Source organism: Leucoraja erinacea, chromosome 12 (genome assembly GCF_028641065.1).
Source record: "Leucoraja erinacea ecotype New England chromosome 12, Leri_hhj_1, whole genome shotgun sequence".
NCBI lineage: Eukaryota > Metazoa > Chordata > Chondrichthyes > Rajiformes > Rajidae > Leucoraja > Leucoraja erinaceus.
Genome location: NC_073388.1, coordinates 9231705 through 9256276, shown reverse-complemented (window position 1 = coordinate 9256276; position 24572 = coordinate 9231705). Strand labels below are relative to the sequence as shown.

The following is a 24572-nucleotide window of genomic DNA, read 5'->3' as shown; positions in this document are numbered from 1 at the left end:
TTATTGCTAATGGAATCAAGGGATATGGGGAAAAAGCAGAAACAGGGTAATGATTTTAGATGATCAGCCATGATCATATTGAATGGTGGTGCTAGCTCGAAGGGCCGAATGGCCTACTCCTGCACTTCTTTTGTTTCCATGACAACTGTTATGCACAGATGATGTTCAGATCAAATTTAACTTTTCAACATTTACTTATTTGTGACTCTTTCTCTCTCTTTAACTACCAGTTTTGATCTCGTGGCAATTGGAGGGATCTCCATCACGCTAGTCTTTGAGCGCGCCCCCTTCATCACGGTAAACCGCACCCTCTGGTTGCCATGGAACAGGTTTGTCGTTATGGATAAAGTCATCATGAAGAGAACAACATCTAATCCTCCTTTCTGCGACCTCAGTAGCTTCTCGACCCTGAATCCGATTGTTCTTCCTTCGCCGCTGACCACGTTTACGGGGTCTTGTCCGCAGCGAGGACCTGCCATCCCAGAAATACAAGTAGGAATCAATGCTTCTCCATGTTTTGGTACATGTATTACAGGTGTATGAATATGATGCTTCCACTAGTGGGAGAGTCTAGGACCAGAGACCACAGCCTCAGAATTAAAGGATGTTCTTTTAGGAAGGAGATGGGGAGGAATTTCTTTAGTCAGAGGGTGGTGGTCAAGGCAATGGGTATTTTTAAGGCAAAGAGAGAAATAGATAAATTCTTTATTAGTACCGGTCAGTGTCAAGGGTTAATGGGAGAAGGCATGAGAATGGGGTTAAGAGGGAATGATTGATCAACCATGATGAGATGGCGGAGTAGATTTGATGGGCTGAATGGTCTAATTCTGCTCCTGTAACTTCTGAACTTATATTATAGTACTTGTGGGGTCAGGAAACATTCCAAAATTGAAATATAAGTTTAAAATAATGAAGATTAATGCAAAAAGAATCACAAAGTATATCCTACTATATTTATATATAGTATATTTATATACAGTATATATATATATATACATATTCATATACATATGTATATATATATATTTTTTTATAGTAGGTCTAAAGAAGGGTCTTGACCAGAAAAGTCACCCATTCCTTTTCTCCCGAGATGCTGCCTGACCCGCTGAGTTACTCCAGCAATTTTGTGTCTATCTTCGGTGTAAACCAGCATCTACAGTTGCTTCCTACACATGTATATTTCTACTAAGCTTACATTTTGCTTCTTATTCTATCATAATATTTAGGTACATTTTCTAACCGCAAGCAATGTGGAACATAGAATCAGAAAAACATGTTTTTACTTACTTCAAAGTAACAAAGACCTCTACTTTCTACAAAACATTATCCTTAGAGCGCAGGAGGCTAAGGGGTGATTTTATAGAGGTGTGTAAAATCATCCGATTGTGCGAATGCACAGTCTTTTACCCAGGGTTGGGGGAATCAAGAACCAGAGGGTACAGGTTTATGGTGAGAGGGGAAAGACTTAATAGCAACCTGATTACTTGGAACCTGAGGGGTGACCTTTTCATAAAGAGGGTTGTGGTTATATGGAATAAGCTGTCAGAGGTGGTAGTTGAGGCAGGTACAATGACAACATTAAAAAGACACTCAGACACCAATGCGCACGGACTGTTCGGTGAAGTTTTGTGGCCTTGTCGGCGCCAGAAACGTGGCGACTCTTGAGGTCTGCAGTACGGTTTTATCGGGTTCGGTGCATTTCACCGTACCTAGGTACATGTGGCAGTAAAATATCACTGACTGATTGAATTGGACAGGAGAGGTTTAAGGACATGGGCCAAACGCAGGATAATGGGACTAGCTTAGATGCGGTATTTTGGTCGGCATGGACGAGATGGGCCGAAGGACCTGGTTTCTGTGCTGTATAACAGGTAGAATTCATGTCAACCTGGGCGTAAAATGAATCATTATTTACCCGAAACGTCACTCATTCCTTCTCTCCAGAGACGCTGCCTGTCCCACTGAGTTACTCCAGCTTTTTGTGTCTATCTTCGGTTTAAACCAACATCTGCAGTTCCTTCTTACAGATTTAAAACTACATACCTACTATAATTCAGGAAAGAGAGAACCATAGTCTGTTAACAAACACTTATCCAACATTTACATGGCTTCCCGGGATCACAGTCTGAATGGAACTGTTTCTCCTCTAAGAATGAATCAGTCTGTTCAACGGGTAGCAAGACCTGGATAACAATCAGGACTGAACTCATATGTAGCATATAACATACACTGCAGATAAGTGCTGAGAAACAGCCTTACCAACAGATAAGATTTAAAAAAACACGATATTATCTTCACAAAATCCATCAACAATTCGTGATCCATCATTGACCAGAAATATATAGACTAATCACATGAATATTGTGTTTATGAGGGCAGATCAACGGCTGGTATCTTTGGACAATACGATCACTCATAACTCCCAAAGTCAACTGTTAAAGCTGAGATTTATTAAACAACACTCGGCATTAACTGTCGCTATTCACTAGTAAATATACCTCAGCTACTCTGAGCAGAGAGACACCCTCCTGAATGGCTTAGCTCTAACTTTTAGACTGCCTTCATTCATCCGAGTTTTTAGAATAAAAGTGGTTGCTTTCAAGGCCGTCACAGTGGCGCAGCGGTAGAGTTGCTGCCTTACAGTCCCGTGTTTGATCGTGACTGCGGGTGCAGTTTGTACGGAGTTTGTACGTTCTCCTTGTGACTGCGAGCGTTTTCTCCGGGCGCTCCAGTTTCCTCCCACACCCCAAAGACGTGCAGATTTGTAGGTTAATTGGCTTCAGTAAAAATGATCAATTGTCCCGAGTGTGTGTAGGACAGTGCCATTGTACAGGGATCGCGGGTTGCTGTGGTCTTGGTGGACCGAAGGGCCTGTTTCCCCCGCTGTATCTCTAAACTAAACTAAACTAATCTAAAATAAATAATATAAATTTACTTTGGTAGTTTGAAAACTTAAGTCAAATTATTTTCTTACTTTATATCTCTGGAATTCTCTGCCACATAATGTAGTTGAGTCCAGTTCATTGGCTATATTTAAGAGGGAGTTAGATGTGGCCCTTGTGGCTAAAGGGATCAGGGGGTATGGAGAGAAGGCAGGTACAGGATACTGAGTTGGATGATCAGCCATGATCATATTGAATGGTGGTGCAGGCTCGAAGGGCCTCCTGCACCTATTTTCTATGTTTCTATATTTTGGTGACACTTATGTATTGTCATTAATCTGCCTCAAAATGTATTTAATTTTCTTGGTCATAAAACAATTATGATTCCAGTGGCCATTGCACTGTTGATAGTTCTTCATTCAGAAATGGCTAGAGGACCTAATCTATAATTGAGATCTAATTGAGTCTGGGGAAGGGAATCGGCCTGGCCTGACCTGCTGAGTTACTCCAGCATTTTGTGACCTTTTGCATATAAAAAGCATTGGCAGTTTCTAGGTTCTAATTTACAATGCGTTTAATAAGGCATAAATTATGACTTTTGCCTTGAGAGCTGCAGGAAAATCCACTCTAAAGGAAAAATATTTAATAAGATATAATTAAACAACAAACAGTATTGATTCAGGGACTGGACAGTCCTAGAGCTGCCTCTTTTGGCTACTTACAATAAAGACAATGTGTAATCATTTTCAGTGCTGACGTAAATAACAATCATCTCTTCGGTTTCACAATACACAATTACACGGCCATTAATGTCATCTTTTGACGGAAGAACTAATAACTTAGGGGAGTTTCCATTTCTCTCGTGAATCACCAGTGCTACTTCCTGATCTGGCTTATTCATAGAGTCTGGCGTTTTATACCTGTTATTGGGGAATAGGTAAGAAGGATCTACAGATGTTGATTTTCATCAAAGATAGAAACAAAATGTTGGAGTAACTCAGTGGGACAGGCAGCATCTCTGTGGGGAAGGAATGGGTGATGTTTTGGGTCAATAGACAATAGATAGTAGGCTATTCGGCCCTTCGAGCCAGCACCGCCATTCACTGTGATCATGGCTGATCATCCACAATCAGTACCCCGTTCCTGCCTTCTCCCTATATCCGTTGACTCCGCTATCTTTAAGAGCCCTATCTAACTCTCTTGAAAGCATCCAGAGGGGTCAAGGAAAGAGCGTTCACGACACAGCCCTGTTTCCACCAATCTGCCCATTATCACACACAAGAAACACAAGAAGTGACAAGACAGACACCGTTGTGTGCAGATGCAGAGAAGTGTGTCCAGCTCTGGCTGAACAACTTCTAATCTTGTGTGTGGACTCGATAAGAAGAAGAAGCTTGAACAGAATTGGCCTCCACTGAGGCAGAGAATTCCACAGATTCACAACTCTCTGGGTGAGAACGTTCTTCCTCATCTCCGTTCTAAATGGCCTACCCCTTACTCTCCAACTGTGGTCCCTGGTTCTGGACTGATAAAGCTACTCCAGCACTTTTGTGGATTTTCTTTCGTAAACCAGCATCTGCAGTCCCTTGTTTCTCCAATTTAGAGTCATAGAGTGAGACAGCATGGTAACAGGCCCTTCGGCCCAACTTGCCTACACTGACCAACATGTCCCATCTACACTAGTCCCACTTGCCTTCATTTGGCCCACATCCCTCGAAACTTGTCCTATCCATGTACCTGTCTAACTGCTTCTGAAACATCGCAATAGTACCTGCCTCAACTACCTCAGCTCGTTCCATACATCCGCCACCGTTTGTGTGAAAAAGTTGCCCCTCAGATTTCTATAAAATCTTTCCCTCCTCACCTTAAAGAGGTTTTGCCATTATCTTGAAAGCAGGTAGACTGAGGACTATTGACTGGGTTACATTTCACCAAAGGTCTTGCGTATTGGGATGCCCATAAACCTTGGAGCTAAATGCCACTTAAACATTCTCAGCCGGTCACTAGTTTACAGCTATCAAAGTTAATTGACAACAAATCACATGGGACTTGCTGAGTTCAGTATTGTCGATGATTATTCCCTTCATGTCCATTCCTGGGATCACAGGCGCTAATTTATTATTTCCAGCAATTCACTTGCAAATCAAATGGAATTGTGACCTTCACAGCTGATGAAACACAATCGTTCTTAGCATAGCAGGAGGAAGGACCAATGTACGTTATTTGAAATAGTTGCCTTCCAAAATGTGGAACGTGGCAGAATTCTAGCAGCCCAACAAGACAAGGAGAAAATTTTCAAACTGTGATTTCTATAAAGTGACTTGCTGAGCAATTGACCAAATGTGCTTTCATTATATGATGATGATAGAGAAAATAGACAACTCAGCAGGACGGGCAGCATCTCTGGATAGAAGGAATGGGTGGCGTTTCGGTTCGAGACCATTTTTCAGATTGAGAATCAGGGGCGAGTGAGACACAGAGATAAGAAAGTGCAAGGTGTGAACACGAGACATCAAAGGGGATGATGTTCAAGAACAATGTAGAATAGATCATTGTTAGCTCGGGGAAGGTGACAACGAAGCATGCAGAGATAACATTTCATCAGAGGGACAGTCAGACTGGTCAGAGAACTAGGAAGGGGGAGGGATGGAGGGAGAGGGAAAGCAAGGGTAAATTGAAGTTGGGGAAGTCAAAATTCATACCGCTGGGGTGCAAGCTACCCGAGCGAAATATGAGGTGCTGTTCCTCCAATTTGTGCTGTGTTTCACTCTGATGGAGGAGGCCCAGGACAAAAAGGTCAGTGTGGGAATGGAGGGGAAATTAAAGTGTTTAGTAACCGGGAGATCAGGTAGGTTTAGGCGGACTGAGCGGAGGTGTTCAGCAAAACGAGTGCCGAGCCTGCACTTGGTCTCGCCGATTTATAGGAGTCTACACCTGGAACAGCGGATTATCTATCTTCATTGTAAACCAGCATCTGCAGTTCCTTCGTACACAAACTGTATCAAGTTAGAGATTTTGTGCAACTTGATCTGAAATGGTATTCTATCTCGTTTATGGATTCCTTGCTGAAAGTGACATGCATTAATATTAAGACTTAAATTGAATGAATGATTGATGCTTTATTTTCACACGTGCCATGGTCACAGTGAAATTCTTTCACACACAAAGTGTGCAAGGATTCGCCATGTATAGTGGAATTGCTTCTGGCCACCTCGTCAAGCGACATACGATGGTCAGCAGGTGTGTGGCGCCACGAGACGGCGTTAGTGGGCCCACCAAATCGAAATGAGAGAGAGAGTCCGCGTGCCGTACGTGCGGATGGGGCTACTGTTGACAGCAGTCAGGACGGGGCCTTGCTTACCGGCAGGGGCGTCTTGTCCAGTCGGGGGGAAGATGTTCACCACGGCCCCGTTGTCCACGAGGAAGCAAAGTCCAGAACAGCGATCCCGAATGTAGGGGCGGTGATTCTGGCCGATCACGGTGGCCTCTACTGATGATCGGCCGAGGCATTTGCCGCAAATGAGCAGGGGGCGCGGCATCGACGGGCCTCGGCACCCCAGCGTACCACGGTCAGGCGGCAACGGCGTGGCGAGGGCAGCGGTGGGTTGGACGTCTCTGTGAGGCTGCTGGTGCCTGGGTGTGGACACACAGCTGATGGACCCACCGTCCTGCTGTTTGGCGAGCCACAGTTCATCGGCCCGTTCGGCGAGCTGCAGGAGATCAGTGAAGTCCGAGCCCACGAGGAGCAGGCGGATGTCATCGGGCATCTGCTCCAGGAAGGCCTGCTCGAACAGCAGGCAGGTGCGATGGCCGTCCATCAAGGCGAGCATCTCGCTCATGAGCGCGGACGGCTTTCGATCGCCGAGGCCGTCCATATGGAGCAGGCGGGCAGCGCGATCGCGGCGGCTGAGCCCAAACGTGCGGAGCAGCAGCGCCTTGAGGCCCTCGTACTTGCTGATCGCGGGAGGATCCTGCATGTATGGCAGCAAACGTGTGGCCGTCTCTTGGCTAATCGCCCCAACCACGTTGAAATATCGGGTGGCGTCCGCGAGATTATTTCTGATTTCGAATTGGGCCTCAATGACGGCAAACCACACTTGAGGCTGCACCGCCCAGAAAACTGGCAGTTTCAGGCCCACAGCATTTTGTTGGGTAGGCTGGGCGTCTGGGTTAGCGGCTGCATTCATGATCGAGGTCCGAATTGACGATCGGACCTGCGGGGTCACCACTTTGTCGGGAGACCACACAGTTGAGTGAAAATGAATTCTTTATTTAGAACGTTAAACAAAGCGTTTCTTCACAACCGCGTTCCGAGTCAGCCAAACACAACTAATCTCCTTCTACATGGGTGGATCTCGACTGATTAAAATTCCAAAAACCCACGAAAACGCGCCCGCGATCACGTGACCCCGCCAGCCAACAGCGAGGGTTCGTGTTGCCCCAAGCCACCACTAGGTGCCGCTACAGTTTCTTCATTCCACTCATTCACATAAATTGTTAAAAGAGAAGTCTCACACTGATACCATTCATTAAATGTGAGGTTGTTACATGTTATTACATTTACGAGGATGTTGCCAGGACTCGAGGGCCTGAGCTGTAGGGAGAGGTTGAGCAGGCTAGGACTCTATTCCTTGGAGCGCAGGAGGATGAGGTGTGATGTTGTGGAGGTGTATAAAATCATGAGAGGAATAGCTTGGATAAACGTTCAGTCTTTTGCCAAGCGTAAGGGGGAATCAAGAACCAGAGGATGTTGGTTTAAAGTGAGGGGGAAATGTTTAATAGGAATCGGAGGGCTAACTTATTTACACAGTGGTGGGTGTATGGAAGGACCTGCCCGAGGAGATAGTTAAAGCAGGTACTATCACAACGTATAAGAAACATTTAGACAGGTACATGGATAGGACAGGTTTAGAGGGATATGGGCCAAACGCAGGCAGGCGGGACTCTTGTAGATGGGACATGTTGGTCGGTGTGGATAAATTGAGCTGAGGGCCTGTTTCCACACTGTATGACTCCATGCTCCCAGGTAGTGCTTGTTTTGTGGTCAAAAAGGAGCTTTATGCAATGCCATTGACTGCTGTACATCAATGTTTTTAATTTTTTAGAGGTGTTAGACGGCACACCATACCGTCACGAACAAAGCATTACTCCCAAGTTAAATGATCTTTCTGCCGAAGGATATAGGTTTTTCCAGTTCATGTACAAACAAAGAACCGCAGTTGCTGCTTTACAATAGAACAGACACAAATGCCTCTATAAATTGCCCTTAACTCGTGGGGAGTGGATGAGAAAGTGGGATAACAAAGAACAAGTGTGAGCGGGCATGGACTCCGTGGGTGACGAAGGGCCTGTTCCTGTACCGTGCTGTTCTAATATAAAAACTCAGATCTTCAAGGTCATAGAGTCACAGAGAGAGTCATACAGCGTGGAAAGGAGCCCTTCAGCCCTACTTGCCCACACCGACCAACATGTCCCATCTACACTAAACCTGCCACCATAACCCCATTCGGTCCATATCCCTCTAAACCTTCCCTATCCTGGTTCCTGTCTAAATGTTTCTTAAAGGTTAAAAAAGCATGCAAAAAGGTAAGAAGGATCAATTTCGATTTTCTCGAATAAAATGAATGACATTTAAAAAAAAAGCTATTTATGCTACATCGTTATATCTTGTGTTTTATGTTACAAAACGACCTCAAGCTCAAATGTATTAACCTACCTTGCCAGGTTGTGCAGGAAGAGATTGCAGTCCCAGCCAGTTTTGTGAAGCTCAGCTACCTCAGCAGTCGGGCTCCTGGGTACAAGTCTTTGTTGAGGATTGTCATGGCCCATGGCTTCATCCCAACTGGATTAGTCAAGGTCCATTTGATGATCGCTATTGAGGGCCGCCTCTTCCAGAAGTGGTTTCCTGCCAGGCCTGACCTCGTGTACACTTTCACATGGAACAAAACAGATGTTTACGGGCAGAAGGTATCTGGTCTCGCCCAAGTGGAAGGTAGGTTGACTTTAACCACATAAACCTTCCACTACGTTTTGCCGTGTGTGTGTTATTTTTCCTTTGTAAATTTTTGAAATGATATTTGATAATGATACTTAATGGAGCTCTTTAGAAATTGCTGTGCTAATCTTGCTTTCAGAAAATATGCTTCAAAAAACGCGCTCAGATATTATTAATTATAATGGTGTTTCATTTAGTATTAAATTTTTCCCTTGCATCAAGTTGTGTTAATTAATTTTGTTTTCTTTTCTTTGTAACTCTGCTTTGCATTAGTCAAAGGGATGCGCAGTTTGCATTTCACATTATTTATATTTAATTTATCTTCATAATTTGGCCAGCACAATAAAGTCAAACATCCAAGCAACTGTTGTCCATCTTTCAGGAGCAGGCAGCCGTGGCTTTGCACAGATCATTCGCTTATTTTCTAGCTTAGCCTTTGAAATGGCTTTTAGGAGAAACAGCCACCACTTTTAGTATTAAAACCTACACCTCCTACTTGATCTCCTGGCTGCCAAACATTTTAATTCTCCTTTCCCCGTTCCCACACTGACCTTTTTGTCCTGGGCCTCCTCCACTGTCAGAGTGAGGATAACCTCATATTTCGCTTGGGCACCTTACAACCCAGCAGTATTATTTCTCCAACTTCAAATAACCCCTGCATCCCTCCCCCACCCACGTCGTCTTGTTCAGTCTCAATGCCTATTACTCATTTTACACTAGTCCACAGCTCACAATGGTTTGTTTCCTTTATCATTGTTACTTTTTTGCATATCTTTCATTCATTTGATCTATATCTCTCTATATCACTGTCTATATCTCTAGTTTCCCTTTCCCCTGACTCTCAGTCTGAACAAGGGTCTCGACCCAAAACATCATCTATTCTTTTTCTCCAGCGATGCTGCCTGACCTGTCGAGTTACTCCAGCTTTCGGTGTCTTTCTACGGTTTAAACCAGCATCTACAGTTCCTTCCTTCACCTTTAGGACTGTTTGACAACGAAACAGACAGGGACACTTCTTGCTATTGTTTGATTTTAGAGTAGCTTTACTTACACTTTGCAATCGATCTGATCAGTAAAGTTCAAGTTATTGTGACATCAGCTTCAATGTCCAACATACCAATACAGGTGTTTTGTGCAGGGGAGGGTTACGTCCTTGAAAAGCGGCACGTAATCCAAAAATGGGTAAATCAAACATATACCCGACTACATTATCAGCAGCAAATTTGTGAACGTTGTTACAATAATACGAGCGTATAAATAAATGCTTTGGTATTAAGGGAACAACCACATTATTTCAGAAATGTATCAATCAAACAGGCGTATAATGCGATGTGCCTTTGTATGGAATAATCCGAATTAGTGCGTTTCATATGAATAAGAAATTTCATTGCAACTTGATGTATATGACAATAAACTAACCTGAATCTGAGTATGAATTTGCTGTAACCTGAAAACCACCAGCTTATAACCATATAACCATATAACAATTACAGCACGGAAACAGGCCATCTCGACCCTTCTAGCCCGTGCCGAACACGTATTCTCCCCTAGTCCCATATACCTGCGCTCAGACCATAACCCTCCATTCCTTTCCCGTCCATATAACTATCCAATTTATTTTTAAATGATAAAAACAAACCTGCCTCCACCACCTTCACTGGAAGCTCATTCCACACAGCCACCACTCTCTGAGTAAAGAAGTTCCCCCTCATGTTACCCCTAAACTTCAGTCCCTTAATTCTCGTCATGTCCCCTTGTTTGAATCTTCCCTACTCTCAGTGGGAAAAGCTTATCCACGTCAACTCTGTCTATCCCTCTCATCATTTTAAAGACCTCTATCAAGTCCCCGCTTAACCTTCTGCGCTCCAAAGAATAAAGCCCTAACTTGTTCAACCTTTCTCTGTAACTTAGTTGCTGAAACCCAGGCAACATTCTAATAAATCTCCTCTGTACTCTCTATTTTGTTGACATCCTTCCTATAATTAGGCGACCAAAATTGTACACCATACTGCAGAATTGGCCTCACCAATGCCTCGTACAATTTTAACATTACATCCCAACTTCTATACTCAATGCTCTGATTTATAAAGGCCAGCACACCAAAAGCTTTCTTTACCACCCTATCTACATGAGATTTCACTTTCAGGGAACTGTGCACAGTTATTCCCAGATCCCTCTGTTCACCTGCATTCTTCAATTCCCTACCATTTACCATGTACGTCCTATTTTGATTTGTCCTGCCAAATCAAAATAGCACCTCACACTTATCAGCATTAAACTCCATCTGCCATCTTTCAGCCCACTGTTCCAACTGGCATAAATCTCTCTGTAGACTTTGAAACTCTACTTCATTACCCGCAACCCCACCTATCTTAGTATCATCTGCATACTTACTAATCCAATTTACCACACCATCATCCAGATCATTGATGTACATGACAAACAACAGTGGACCCAACACAGATCCATGTGGTACCCCACTCATCACTGGCCTCCAACCTGACAAACAACCATCCACCATTACTTTCTCGCATCTCCCATTCAGCCACTGTTGAATCCATCTTGCTACTCCACCATTTGAACCAACTTGTCCCATTTAGGCTCCTGATCTGTCCCACAAAGACAGGAATAATAGTTAGGGTCTTCCATTTAACTTTAGAGTCTCCCGAGCTTAAAAAGAAGAACAAATTCAGTTTTGTTTTAGTGTATAGATACAGTGCGGAACCTGGCCCTTTGGCCCACCAAGTCCGCGGCGACCAGCCATCCCCACACACTAACCAACTATCCTGCACACACTGGGGACAATTTACAATTTTACCCAGCTAATTAGCCTACCAAGTCTTTGGAGTATGGGAGGAATCCGGAGAAAACTCATGCAGATAACGCCAGGGACCCGGGTTCCTTCCTGACAAACTCCATACAGACAGCAGCAGTAGTCAGGATGAAACCCGGTACCCTGGCGACAACTCTATCACTGCGCCACCGTGATGTCCAATCGCTCAATGTCTCTACTACTACCTCCTTGCAGATTTACAGACATTGGACGAGAATTATATGGGTTCATTTTTATATAACCTATTGATTTTTACCTATCATCTCCCTAGACAAGGCCCTGTAGAGCCAATATATTATTGAAGCAGCAACCAATGAATATTTTTTTCTCTTAAAAAGGCCATTAATTCATATCTGAGTCCTCATGCATTTAGCATTGTCCGTGTTGGAGTAACACAGAAGCATCTCCTGGAATTTGCTGAATTTATTACACAAAACCTTTCACCTCATTCAGAAATGTTGAGGATTGAAAATGTTCATTTATTCACCAGTATCACCAATATTCAGTTTAGTTTAGTTTAGAGATACAGGGCGGAAACAGGCCCTTCGGCCCACCAACCAGCGATCCCCGCACATTATCCTACACATTAGTTACAGAGATAGGTTGAATAAGTTAGGTCTTTATTCTCTGGAGCGCAGAAGGTTAAGGGGGGACCTGATAGAGGTCTTTAAAATGATGAGAGGGATAGACAGAGTTGATGTGGACAAGCTTTTCCCATTGAGAATAGGGAAGATTCAAACAAGAGGACATGACTTCAGAATTAAGGGACAGAAGTTTAGGGGTAATATGAGGGGGAACTTCTTTACGCAGAGAGTGGTAGCGGTGTGGAATGAGCTCCCAGTGGAAGTGGTGGAGGCAGGTTCATTGGTATCATTTAAAAATAAATTGGATAGGCATATGGATGAGAAGGGAATGGAGGGTTATGGTATGAGTGCAGGCAGGTGGGACTAAGGGGAAAAAAAAATGTGTTCGGCATGGACTTGTAGGGCCGAGATGGCCTGTTTCCGTGCTGTAATTGTTATATGGTTATATGGTTATTAGAGACAAATTTCACATTGATACCAAACCAATGAACCTACATCTTTGGAGTGTGGGAAGAATCCAAAGATCTCGGAGAAAACCCACGCAGGTTACGGGAAGAACGTACAAACTCCGTACAGACAAGCACCACCCTTAGCCTGGATCGAACCTAGGTCTCTGGCGCTGTAAATAACCTGAAGAAATGTTTGTACTCGCCAAAGTTTATTTGGTATAGTCTTACCAAAGAGAAAAGTATGAAGCAAAGATACTAGAGGGGGTCCTCTAGTATATTTAGTATGAAGTGGTGAGTGACAGATACACACTTAGGTGTCAAGGCCTAAACCAACAAAAAATTAATCTGCCAGATTTCAGACTCTTTAGCTTTTGTCTGTGATGAAGATTACCACGAGAATAAAATAAAGCAGCAAGCTTACTAAGCTGAATTAAAGCGATTATGGACAATAAATAATGTTTAGTGGGAAAGTATAATGCTGTTTGCAAGCATAATTCAGTTTGAAGGCAGGATTTCAATATGAAGAGATTAAAATATTTGTTTTATTCTTTCTCAGTTTCAGTGGGTTATGAATATGAAGCCTGTCCTGATGTGATTCTCTGGGAGAAACGGACTGCCATTCTTCAAGGGTTTGAAAAGGATGCCTCCAATCTCGGGGGATGGTCCTTGGACAAGCATCATGCGTTGAATGTACAAAGTGGTAGGTAGCGACACTCCAAGCACTTTAGACAATGATAATTAATGAAAACAATCTTTGTCAAGGGTGGCACGGTGGTGCAGCGATAGAGTTGCTGCCTTATACAGCGCCGGAGATCCAGGTTCGATCCTGACTACCGGCCACTTGCATTTTCTCTCTGTGACAGCGTGGGTTTTCTCCAGGAGCTCTGGTTTCCTCCCACACTCCAAGGACAGAGAGGTTTGAAGGTTAATTGGCTTCAGTAAATTGTAAACTGTCCCTCGTGTGTAGGGAAGTGCTATTGTACTGGGTGATCGCTGGTCAAGAGTCAAGAGAGTCAAGAGTCAAGAGTCAATTTAATTGTCATTTGGACCCCTAGAGGTCCAAACGAAATGCCGTTTCTGCAGCCATACATTACACACAAATAGACCCAGACACAACATAATTACAATTTTACATAAACATCCATCACATAGCTGTGATGGAAGGCCAAAAAAAACTTATCTCTCCACTGCACTCTCCCCCCCCCGATGTCAGAGTCAAAGTCAAAGCCCCCGGCTGGCGATGGCGATTGTCCCGCGGCCATTAAAGCCACGCCGGGCGGTGCGAGGTCGCACACCGGGTCCTGGTGTTGGAGCCCCCGGTGTGCGCTCGCAAGTACCCGCGGCCATTCCAAGCCGCGCGGGGCGGTGTAGTGAGGCCCCGCACCAGGAGCTCTTCGACCCCGCAACACGGGCGGGAGAATTCTCCGTTGCAGGAGCCCCGAAAAGCGGTCTCTCTCCAGGGAGCCGCGGGCTCCCGGCGCCGCTGTCCGCAGACCCGCAGCAGCAGCCCCCGACTCAGCAGCGGCATCGGCAGCAGCAGCAGCAGCAGCAGCAGCAGCAGCAGCAGCGTTCCTTCACCGCTCCGGTCTCGGCCAGCTCCGCGACGGCAACGGTGAGTCGGCACCTGAGTCCCCGGCTTCTTCCTGTTGGAGGCCGCTCCTCGTTGCGGCCTCAACGACAACGGAACCCGACGAGAAAAAGGTCGGGTCTCCAGTGCAGGGAGAGATTTTAAAAAGTTTCCCCCCCCCCCGCCCCACCCCACCCCCACCCCCCCCACACACACACCCCAACAAAAAATAACAAAAACTACATTAAAACACAGACAGAAAATAATAAAAACGCGGACAGACTGCAGAGGCCGCTGTTGGCCAGAGCCGCGCCGCCTACCCTCTGTCGGCATGGACTCGGTGAGCGGAAGGACCTGTTTCCATGCTGTATCTCTAAAGTCTAAATATGGTGTTTAGTTGCAATCTTTTGACAATCTCGATCGGAATACTGATAGTTGTATGCCTATAAAGCACAGCAAACTCTCATTTTGTTTTATCTCTATGCTGGTTTGTTCTTTGATATTTAGCCGCAGCAAGGATCTGAAATGCTGATCGTTTTAAAACAAAGCTACATCCTTACAAAGTTAAACACTAAACAAAGTGCCTAATGTGTTAATTGGAAGCGCAGTTCTTCACAAACTAATCAATAACTAACCCATTAAGTTATCAGGGCAATCAGGCAGAAGAAGCACTTCATGAAGGACACTTCAAGAACTGTGCAAGTAGCAAATGATAGTCTGAACAACTATTAGATTGGTTTTAATTGCCTGAGTTTATTTGATTGTTTAGTTTTTAGTTTTAGAGATACAGCGCTGAATCAGGTCCTTCCGCCCACGGAGACTGCCCCGACCGGCGATCCCAGCATACTAACACTATCCTACACACACGATGGATAATTTACAATTGTACCAAGCCGATTAACCTACAAATCTGGATGTCTTTGGAGTGTGGGAGGAAATCCACGCAGGTCACGGGGAGAACGTACAAACTCCGTACAGACAGCACCCGTAGTCAGGATCTATGGCGCTGTAAGACAGCAACTCTATCACTGTGCCACCGTGCCACCCTTTACATTCTTGCCCTTGTTCTTTGAGTATTTTAATTTCATATGTTGTGAGTAAACTTCTGATGTTTTTAGTAGTTTGATTCACTTTTATTATTTTTGAATGTCAAGGAACCTTTGACAGACAGGCAGGGGGTGGGGCTGAGAGGGGTTGGGAACGACAACATTGTCACAGTACTTTGCGGGTCCTTTTATTTAACTTACCATTCTTCTGTAAATTGTAAATTGTCCCTAGTGTGTAGGATGATGATGCTAGTGCACGGGGTGATCGCTGGTCAGCGCAGACTCGGTGGGCCGAAGGGCTTGTTTCTGTTCTGCGTCTCTAAAGTCTAAAGTATGAATCTGGTCTAATTATATCTGCTGCCGGGCTTTATCCTGTCCGACCTCTTCCCAGACTTTGTCCCACTCCTCCCTACTGAAGGCCTGAAGGCCGCGCGCAGACACCAAAAATACAGCTCACCCCCTCCATGACACACTGGTCAACCTGAGGAGCACCTTCAGCCACAGACTGGTTCCACCAAGATGCAGTACAGAACGCCACAGGAGATCCTTTTCTCCCTGTGGCTATCAAACTGTACAACTTCTCCCCTGTCTATCATGGGGTCGACTGACTCCCCTCTCAACCCCCCCCCCCCCCCCCCCCCCCCCCCCCCCCCCCCCCCCCCCCCCCAATCTATAGGCACGGTGACGCAGCAGTAGAGTTGCTGTCTTACACTGAATGCAGCGCTGGAGACACGGGTTCGATCCCGACTACGGGTGCTGTCTGAACAGAGTTTGTATGTTCTCCTCGTGACCTGCATGGGTTTTCTCCACAATCTTCGTTTTTTCCCCACACTCCAAAGACGTACAGGTTTGTAGGTTATTTGGCTTGGGAAATGTAAAAATTGTCCCTAGTGGATGTATGATAGTGTTAATGTGCGGGGATCATTGGTCGGCGGGGACTCGTGGACTTATGACTGTTGGCCTCCACGGATAAATAAAGTTCTATTGCACAAAATTCTTAAAGGGTTGGACAGGCTAGATGCAGGAAGATTGTTCCCGATGTTGGGGAAGTCCAGGACAAGGGGTCACAGTTTAAGGATAAGGGGGAAATCGGACCTAGATGAGGAAAACATTTTTCACTCAGAGAGTTGTGAATCTCTGGAACTCTCTGCCACAGAAGGTAGTCGAGGCCAGTTCATTGGCTATATTTAAGAGGGAGTTAGATGTGGCCCTTGTGGCTAAAGGGATCAGGGGGTATGGAGAGAAGGCAGGTACAGGATACTGAGTTGGATGATCTGCCATGATCATATTGAATGGCGGTGCAGGCTCGAAGGGCCGAATGGCCTACTCCTGCACCTAATTTCTAAGTTTCTATTTTTCTATCGTATAGTATCGTATCGTACTACAATCAATCTGAAGAAGGGTCTCAACATTCAATGTCGCCTATCCATGACCTCCAGAGAAATCACTGACCTGCTGCGTTACACCAGCACGCCCTGTTTCATCTTGTTTTGTTTTGTAACTGCAGCGTCTGCGGTCACATGCGTCTCCTGGTTGCGAAGTTTATTTTTCTAAATCACTAAATGTCCCCCAGGCTGTGAAAGGCTTTGTCCGAGCTGTGGGAATGGGTTCGGGGTTTTAAGAAAGATGACAGCTTTCAGATTTCACCGATAAAACTAATTAGACTTTATTTACATTTATTCCCTCCAGCATTTTCGGAGTGGCACAACAGGTGGAAATACTGTTCAAAAGAAAATCCATTATAATGTCACGAATCATCAGGATCAAAACTAAATAAATAAACACTTTCACCTGACCTTTTCAAATTAATCAACTATCAGACTTCTGAGACCATTCCAATAGTGAAGCACAGAAAAGCTGAATTCCTTTTGATGCATAATGCCGTATTCATGGTAAAGTGGGCATTAGTCTCTCATAGTGAAATAGTATGGAAACAGGCCCTTCAGCCCAACTTGCCCAAACCGGCCAACATGTCCCAGCAACACTGGTCCCACCTGCCCGCGTTTGTTCCATATTCCTCCAAACCTGTCCTATCCATGTACCTGTCTAACGGTTTCTTAACAGTTGGGATAGTCCCTGTCTCAACTACCTCTTCTGGCAGTTCATTCCATACACCCCCAACCCTTTGTGTGAAAAAGTTACCCCTCAGATTCCGTTTAGATCATTTCACCTTCACCTTATGTTACACATAAGATTTACCTTACTTGCTTCAGCACGATAGGTTCTGTAATAGAAAAGAAAGCACTTTGAGGCGCATTAGGGCACCTGCTGGAGGTACTGCCTCACTGCCCCAGTGACTCTGGTTCATCATAGCCTTGATGCTGTTTGTATGGACTTTGCGCATTCACTCGGTGAGTCTTCTCCAGATGCTTGCCTGAGATTTCTGCCACATCCCAAAGTGTGTGAGTTGGTAGGTTAATTGGTCACTGCATATTGCCCAAAGTAATGAGTTTAACTTAGATTAGTTTAATTTAGTTTAGAGATACAGCGCGGTGACAGGCCCTTCGGCCCACCGGGTCCGCGATGACCAGCGATCCCCGCACACTAACACTATCCTACACACACTAGGGCCAATTTACATTTACACCAAGCCGATTAACCTACAAACCTGAATGTCTTTGGGGTGAGAAAGACATGGTGGCGCAGCGGTAGAGTTGCTGCCTTACAGCGAATGCAGCGCCGGAGACCCGGGTTCGATCCCGACCACGGGTGCTGTCTGTACAGAGTTTGTATGTTCCTGCGTGGGTTTTCTCCGAGATCTTTGCTTTCCTCCCACACTCCAAAGACGTACAGGTTTGTAGATTAATTGGCTTGGTAAATGTAAAAATTGTCCCTAGTGGATGGTGTTAATGTGTGGGGATCGCTGGATGGCGCCAAACTGGTGGGCCGAAGTGCCTATTTCCGCGCTGTATCTCTAAACTAAACTAAACTAAAAGTGCAGATGCAGGTCAGGCAGCATCTCAGACAGACATGGATAGATGACATTTCAGGTCCCGCCAGAGACCCTTCATCAAACTGATTGTATGGGGGTAGAAGAAATCTAGAAGAGTGGCAGGATAAAGCCTGACAGGTCATAGGTGGATGGGGGATGGACCCCGAGTCCGCGCCGAGCAGCGATCATCCCGTACACTATCATACACAAACAAGGGACTTGGCAATTTTAACGCTTGCCAAAACAAATGAACCTATATCATTTGGATGTGGGAGGAAACTGGAGCACCCGGAGAAAACCCATGCAGTCACAGGGAGACAAATGGCTGCTGCGATATGAGAAACTCGATACAGACAGGGTCTGAGAAACTCCATACAGACAGCACCCATAGTCAGAATCGAACCGGGATCTCTGGCGCTGAAAGGCAGCAACTCTATCGCTGTGCCACCAGACCGCCCAAAATAGGCCTTGTCAGAATTGGTAGTTGTCTCGAAAAGTCACCCCACAAATAGTGACCAACAAAAAAGTGAGGAAGTAAAAAATGTTGAACTGTCGTTATATAGTGTACATAATTCTTGTCATTGTTCAACAACAATCAAGTATTTGAACAGACCTATCTTGTCAAGTTTCACAGATTATGTTTGCAAGAAACCTTAATTTGCCTTTTTTATCTTCTGACTTGAATCTGCAATTGATTATTTACAAGGTCAGACTATTAATCGCGTATAATCTATCCACAGCGATTGGCCAAACAGAATGAATGTGATCTCTCTTGGTTACGTCCTCCTTTCAATTTTTGCATTCAGGGATACTGCACAAAGGCAATGGAGAAAACCAGTTCATATCCCAGCAGCCATTTGTCATTGCCAGCATCATGGGAAATGGCCGCCAGCGAAGTGTGGCCTGTCCAAACTGCAACAGCCTGGCAAAGGACAATAAACTGTACGCACCAGTCGCTCTGGCGTGTGGCTCAGATGGCAGCATCTACATCGGGGACTTCAATTTTGTCCGTCGAATCTTCCCGTCTGGAAACGCCATCAATATTTTAGAGTTGAGGTACGCCACACTTGGACTAATTTACACGTTCAAAATCTCACCTCTGACAAGCCTGGCACATTGAAGCATTTGTTTAGGAAGGTACTGCAGATGGGGGTTTAAACTGAAGATAGACACAAATTGCTGGAGTAACTCAGCGGGACAGGCAGCATCTCTTGAGAGAAGGAATGGGTGACGTTTCGGGACGAGATCCTTGATTCAGTCTGAAGAAAGGTCTTGAGCTGAAATGTCACCCATTCCCTCTCTGCAGAGATGCTGCCTGTCCCGCTGAGTTACTCCAGCATTTTGTGTCTATCTTCATATTAAAGCCTTTACTGTTGTTAGTGGACAGGATGTGTAACCTAGGTCTATTTACTATGAATTTCCCAGTTGTAGCAAGAAGATTATTTTTAGCTCCTAAGTATTTGAGCTTCATTGTTACCTTCCAGTTGCATCTGGCGGCTTTGTGTAAAGACGACAATATTTTAAAATAAAGTATATATATATACTTTATTTTAAAATATTGTCGTAAAATATTGTCGTAAAAATATTTATATATTTTAAAATAAATATTTTAAAATAAAGTGTAAAAATAAAGTGGATAGGCATATGGATGAGAAGGGAATGGAGGGTTATGGTATGAGTGCAGGCAGGTGGGACTAAGGGAAAAAAAGTTGTTCGGCACAGACTTGTAGGGCCGAGATGGCCTGTTTCCGTGCTGTAATTGTTATATGGTTATATGGTTAAAGAGTTAATGTAAGCACTGCACTGTGTATGTTTCACATGGATTGCTTCCTTGCTCTCATCTAATACCCGTAGTCAGTTAAAGTACACTGGAGCAAATGACAGGATCATTCCGTATTCTCATATTTCGCTTGGGTACCTTACAAGCCAATGGTATGAACATTGAATTCTCCAATTTTAGGTAACCCCCCCCCCCCCCCCCCCCCCCCCCCCCCCCCCCCCCCCCCAATCTCTCTCTCCCTCCCCAGTGCCTCCCTTCCCTTAGTCACAGGTCAATGTAAATGTCAATAGTAGCACCACATCTAATATGGTGTAAGATAAGACCTATGAAAGCGATACTCTGAAATAGACTGGGACTGATGGGCATACCCTAGCCCATTGCCCTGACACCCCTCTCCGATACCAAGTACTTAGCTATGGGTATAACATGGACTGGAGTACTGAAAATAGAATTGGGGAAAATAAAATATTGTCAACTTTTAAAATTGTGTTCAAATATTCCAAGGAAAAGCTTCCATCCATACAAAACACCACAACAGAAATATTGATAGATATTTTATTTTCACATGTGACATGTTATAGAGAAATTGTTTTTTTTCCCATACAATACACAAGGTATGCAATTAGTCACCATGTAAAGGGCATGGACAAAGTTACAAAGTAGTCCCCAATAATCCATGTTTGTTCTCTTGGTGCCTCCCCCCCCCCCTACACTGGACCAATTAATATATATTTTAATATTGATATAAATATATATATTGGTTAATATTAATATATTGATATGACAATAATATTTATATTAATATATTAAATGATAGAATATAATTAATCAATCATTTTTATTTCCTATTCATGCATTTTGCTATCAATGCAAGAATGTTGGTTCTGTTTCCATAATGGCTGAAAATATAAAAAACACAAACGATCGCAATGTTGGAAGAATTAAGACAAAGGTGAAACAGGGAAGTTGGACAATGAAGACTATACTGGGTTCGTCAGCAGTCAAAGACAATGGAAGAAGGAGAATAGAATGACAACAGGGAGAAATGAAAAGAGGCAATTAGGAAGGCAAAGAGGAATAATGAATTTAATTTCTTTACATGCACATAAATAAAACAAAGCAAAGGCAGATTGGGAATAAGAAATTGGATCACACGGCAATATTCTTGAGCACTAAGCAAAATTTGAAGGTACCCATAGCATATTGCAATAGTAGGCATGTTGGGGTAAAATATCACCAATTGTAAAATTATCCAGGCATTTTCTCTCTTCTCAGTGTCAGACATGGATCTAATGGTGTCATTATTCATGTGACACCAATTTTTGCCGACACTGACATGAACACCATCATCAGCCCATCTCACCAGTACACAGTGCTTCGATGTTATGCTGCTTACGGGAGCACACAGCTACATTAAGAGACATAAATAATCACCCCAAACTTCAGCGATTGTGTATGCTTAAATTAAACTGTGGAGTTTACTCCAGCATTTATCTGATTAGATTCTCAGCCCATGGGATCTCAGCTGTGATAAAGCTGGTAGAACACCATTACTCAACGTATTGTTGTGGCCATAGTTCGGTATTCGGCTTTGGAGGGGGACCTCAGGGAAGGAGGCAAGGGTATGGCCATCATCAGAGACCCTTCTCCTAGATAATAGTAGGGACACCACATCCCACTTCATCCTCTCTGAAGAAGAATGCTTTCACAGCCTCAACCTTTCCAAACCTATCATTGTTGAGTGATATGAAATCCTGCAGAAAGACCTTTGGGCTACAGAGATACAGCGTGGAAGCAGCGCCTTTGGCCCACCGGGTCCGCGCCAACTAGCGATCGTCCCATACACTAGCGCTACCCTACACACACTACAAAACAATTTACAATTTACAGAAGCCAATGAACCTACAGACCTTAGAGTCATTGAGTCATGCATTGAAATAGGCCCTTTGGCCAAACTCGTCCACCGACCAAGATGCCCCATCTAAGCTCCTGCCACTTACCTGCATTTGTACCATATCCCTCTAAACATATCATATCTAATTACCTGCCCTTTAAATACTGTTATAGTACCTGCCTCAACTACCACCTCTGGCAGCTTGTTCCTTATACCTAACACCCACTCATTGATCATTCAGCCAAGATGTCCTGTCCAATTCTGAGTCCTTCTGAGAGGGTGCGGCACGGTGGCGCAGTGGTAGAGTTGCTGCCTTACAGCACCAGAGACCCGGGTTTGATCCTGACTACTGGTGACAATAGACAATAGGTGCAGGAGTTGCCCATTCGGCCCTTCGAGCCAGCACCGTCATTCACTGTGATCAAAGCTGATCATCCCCAATCAGTACCCCGTTCCCGCCTTCTCCCCATATCCCCTGACTCCGCTATCTTTAAGAGGTCTATCTAACTCTCTCTTGAAAGCACCCAGAGAATTGGCCTCCACTGCCGTCTGAGGCAGAGAATTCCACAGATTCACAACCCTCTGTGTGAAAAAGTATTTCCTCATCTCTGTTCTAAATGGCTTACCCCTTATTCTTAAACTGTGGCCCCTGGTTTTGGACTCCCCCAACCATCGGGAACATGTTTCCTGCCTCTAGCATGCTTGTCCGTATGGAGTTTGTACATTCTCCCCATGACCTGCGTGGGTTTTCTTTTAGATCTTTGGTTTCCTCCCACTCTCCGAAGACATACAGGTTTGTCTTGCTGTAAATGTAAATTGTCCCGAGTGTGCGTAGGATCGTGTTAGTGCGCGGGGATCGCTGGGCCTGTGTGGACTCGGTGGGCCGAAGGGCCTGTTTCCGCACTGTACATCTAAAACTAAACTAAACTAAACTAGACTTCCTTGCTACACCATCGTTCCAGAGAACATTAACAGATCTCGCCATGACACCCAATGTGCCGCCCATGGCTTCATCAGAAAGGTGATCCTCAAGCCTTGTCGGCTGATGAGCCTGTTCCTGTGGTGTAGTGTGCAATGTTCAACTGTGAGTAAATTATAAAATGCAGAATAGGCCTTGGAGCAGTGTTCACATTGTTGCTATTCACAATCCATGTTAACAATGTGGACACAAAATCATACAGCATTTTCTTAAAATGCAAAATAGAAACAATATGCTTGAAATGAGCGGAAGATAAGACAGCTGCAAGAGAAAGAGATAGATTTAATGTATAATGACCAGCAACTTTCCTGGGAACTGTCCTGTTGAAATGTGAGATGATATTGCACTATGTATGAGCACAAAATATTATTAGACTTATTGAATATCTTGGACCTTTAATATTGCATAAGGGAATGAGTTTTGAAAGCAGACTAAAGTCTACATGTTAGAACGTGTTTAAATGAAACTTGTATCCACTACCAGCAAGGGTGAGGTGCAGATGGATTTCTAGGTGATTGTGCGGCCACATGCGGCATGATTTAATTTAGTTTATGTTTATATTCACTCGACTGTTTAATTAAGTTTTATATGCCTCAAATTGTTGTACACGACAACTATATCTTGCCTTTCTTTTCTCTTCCCCACGCTCTCCGATTCTGATTTTGCACCCCGCTACATCAGAAATAGAGACATGAGGCACAGGTAAGTCAATTGTTTATGTTCATGTGATAGGAGCAGAATTAGGCCATTCGGCCCATCAAGTCTACTCCGCTGTTCAATCATGGCTGATCTATCTTTCCCCCTCAATCGCATTCTCCGGCCTTCTCCCCGTAACCCCTGACACCCGTACTAATCAAGAAGGATTTGATAATGTATCTGATGTATTGATGTTAAGTTAAAAGTTAATTGCCTCCCTAGATGTGTTTAGTTTTGTTTAATTTAGAGATACAGCATGGAAACAGGCCCTTCGGCCCATCAAGCGCGCACCGACCAGCAATCACTGCACACTAACACTATCCTACACACACTAGGGACAATTTTACATTTATACCAAGCCAATTAACATTCAACCCCCTGAACATCTTTGGAGTGTGGGAGGAAATCGAAGTTCTCGGACAAAACCCGCACAGGTCACGGGGAGAACGTACAAACTCCGCACAGATGGCACCCGTAGTCGGGATCGAACCCGGGTCTCTGACGCTGCAAGCACTGTAAGGCAGCAACTCTACCGCTGCGCCACCATGATAAATGTTCACGTATATAATTTGAAATTTAACCTGGTGACTTGTCGCTCCCCAGTGTCCTCTTTCCTTAACCAGCTCCAAGGACTCTGAAGACGGGTCTTGACCCGAAACGTCACCCATTCCTTCTCTCTGGAGTTGCTGCCTGTCCCATTGAGTCACACCGGCATTTTGTGTCTATCTCCAGTTTAATTGTCCCTGCTTGGGAGAAGCAACAGGTAGCAGAGGTCGGATACATAGGAGATTGTAGAGAAGATGATAGGGTAGTCATAAACATGGAGGGAGTCTTTGGGTGGGGTAATGTCAAATATTGCAACAGCCTAATTCTGTATGTTTAATTAGAACTGTCTAATTTTGAACTGTTTAATATTTAGCCTAAAGGAGGGTTAC

The 24572-nt window shown here is 44.4% G+C and overlaps 1 protein-coding gene across 2 annotated transcripts in view; it reads left to right on the top strand.

Annotated features, from left to right (window-relative positions):
• Window positions 1-24572, top strand: part of tenm1 (teneurin transmembrane protein 1) — a 1787780-nt gene that overhangs the window by 1656198 nt on the left and 107010 nt on the right. For both annotated transcript variants that reach the window (XM_055643570.1, XM_055643571.1), the window contains 5 exons: window positions 231-492; window positions 8607-8874; window positions 13300-13443; window positions 19095-19344; window positions 23623-23643. In XM_055643570.1, the coding sequence (XP_055499545.1) occupies window positions 231-492; window positions 8607-8874; window positions 13300-13443; window positions 19095-19344; window positions 23623-23643 (945 nt within the window). The remainder of the gene's footprint in view (window positions 1-230; window positions 493-8606; window positions 8875-13299; window positions 13444-19094; window positions 19345-23622; window positions 23644-24572) is intronic.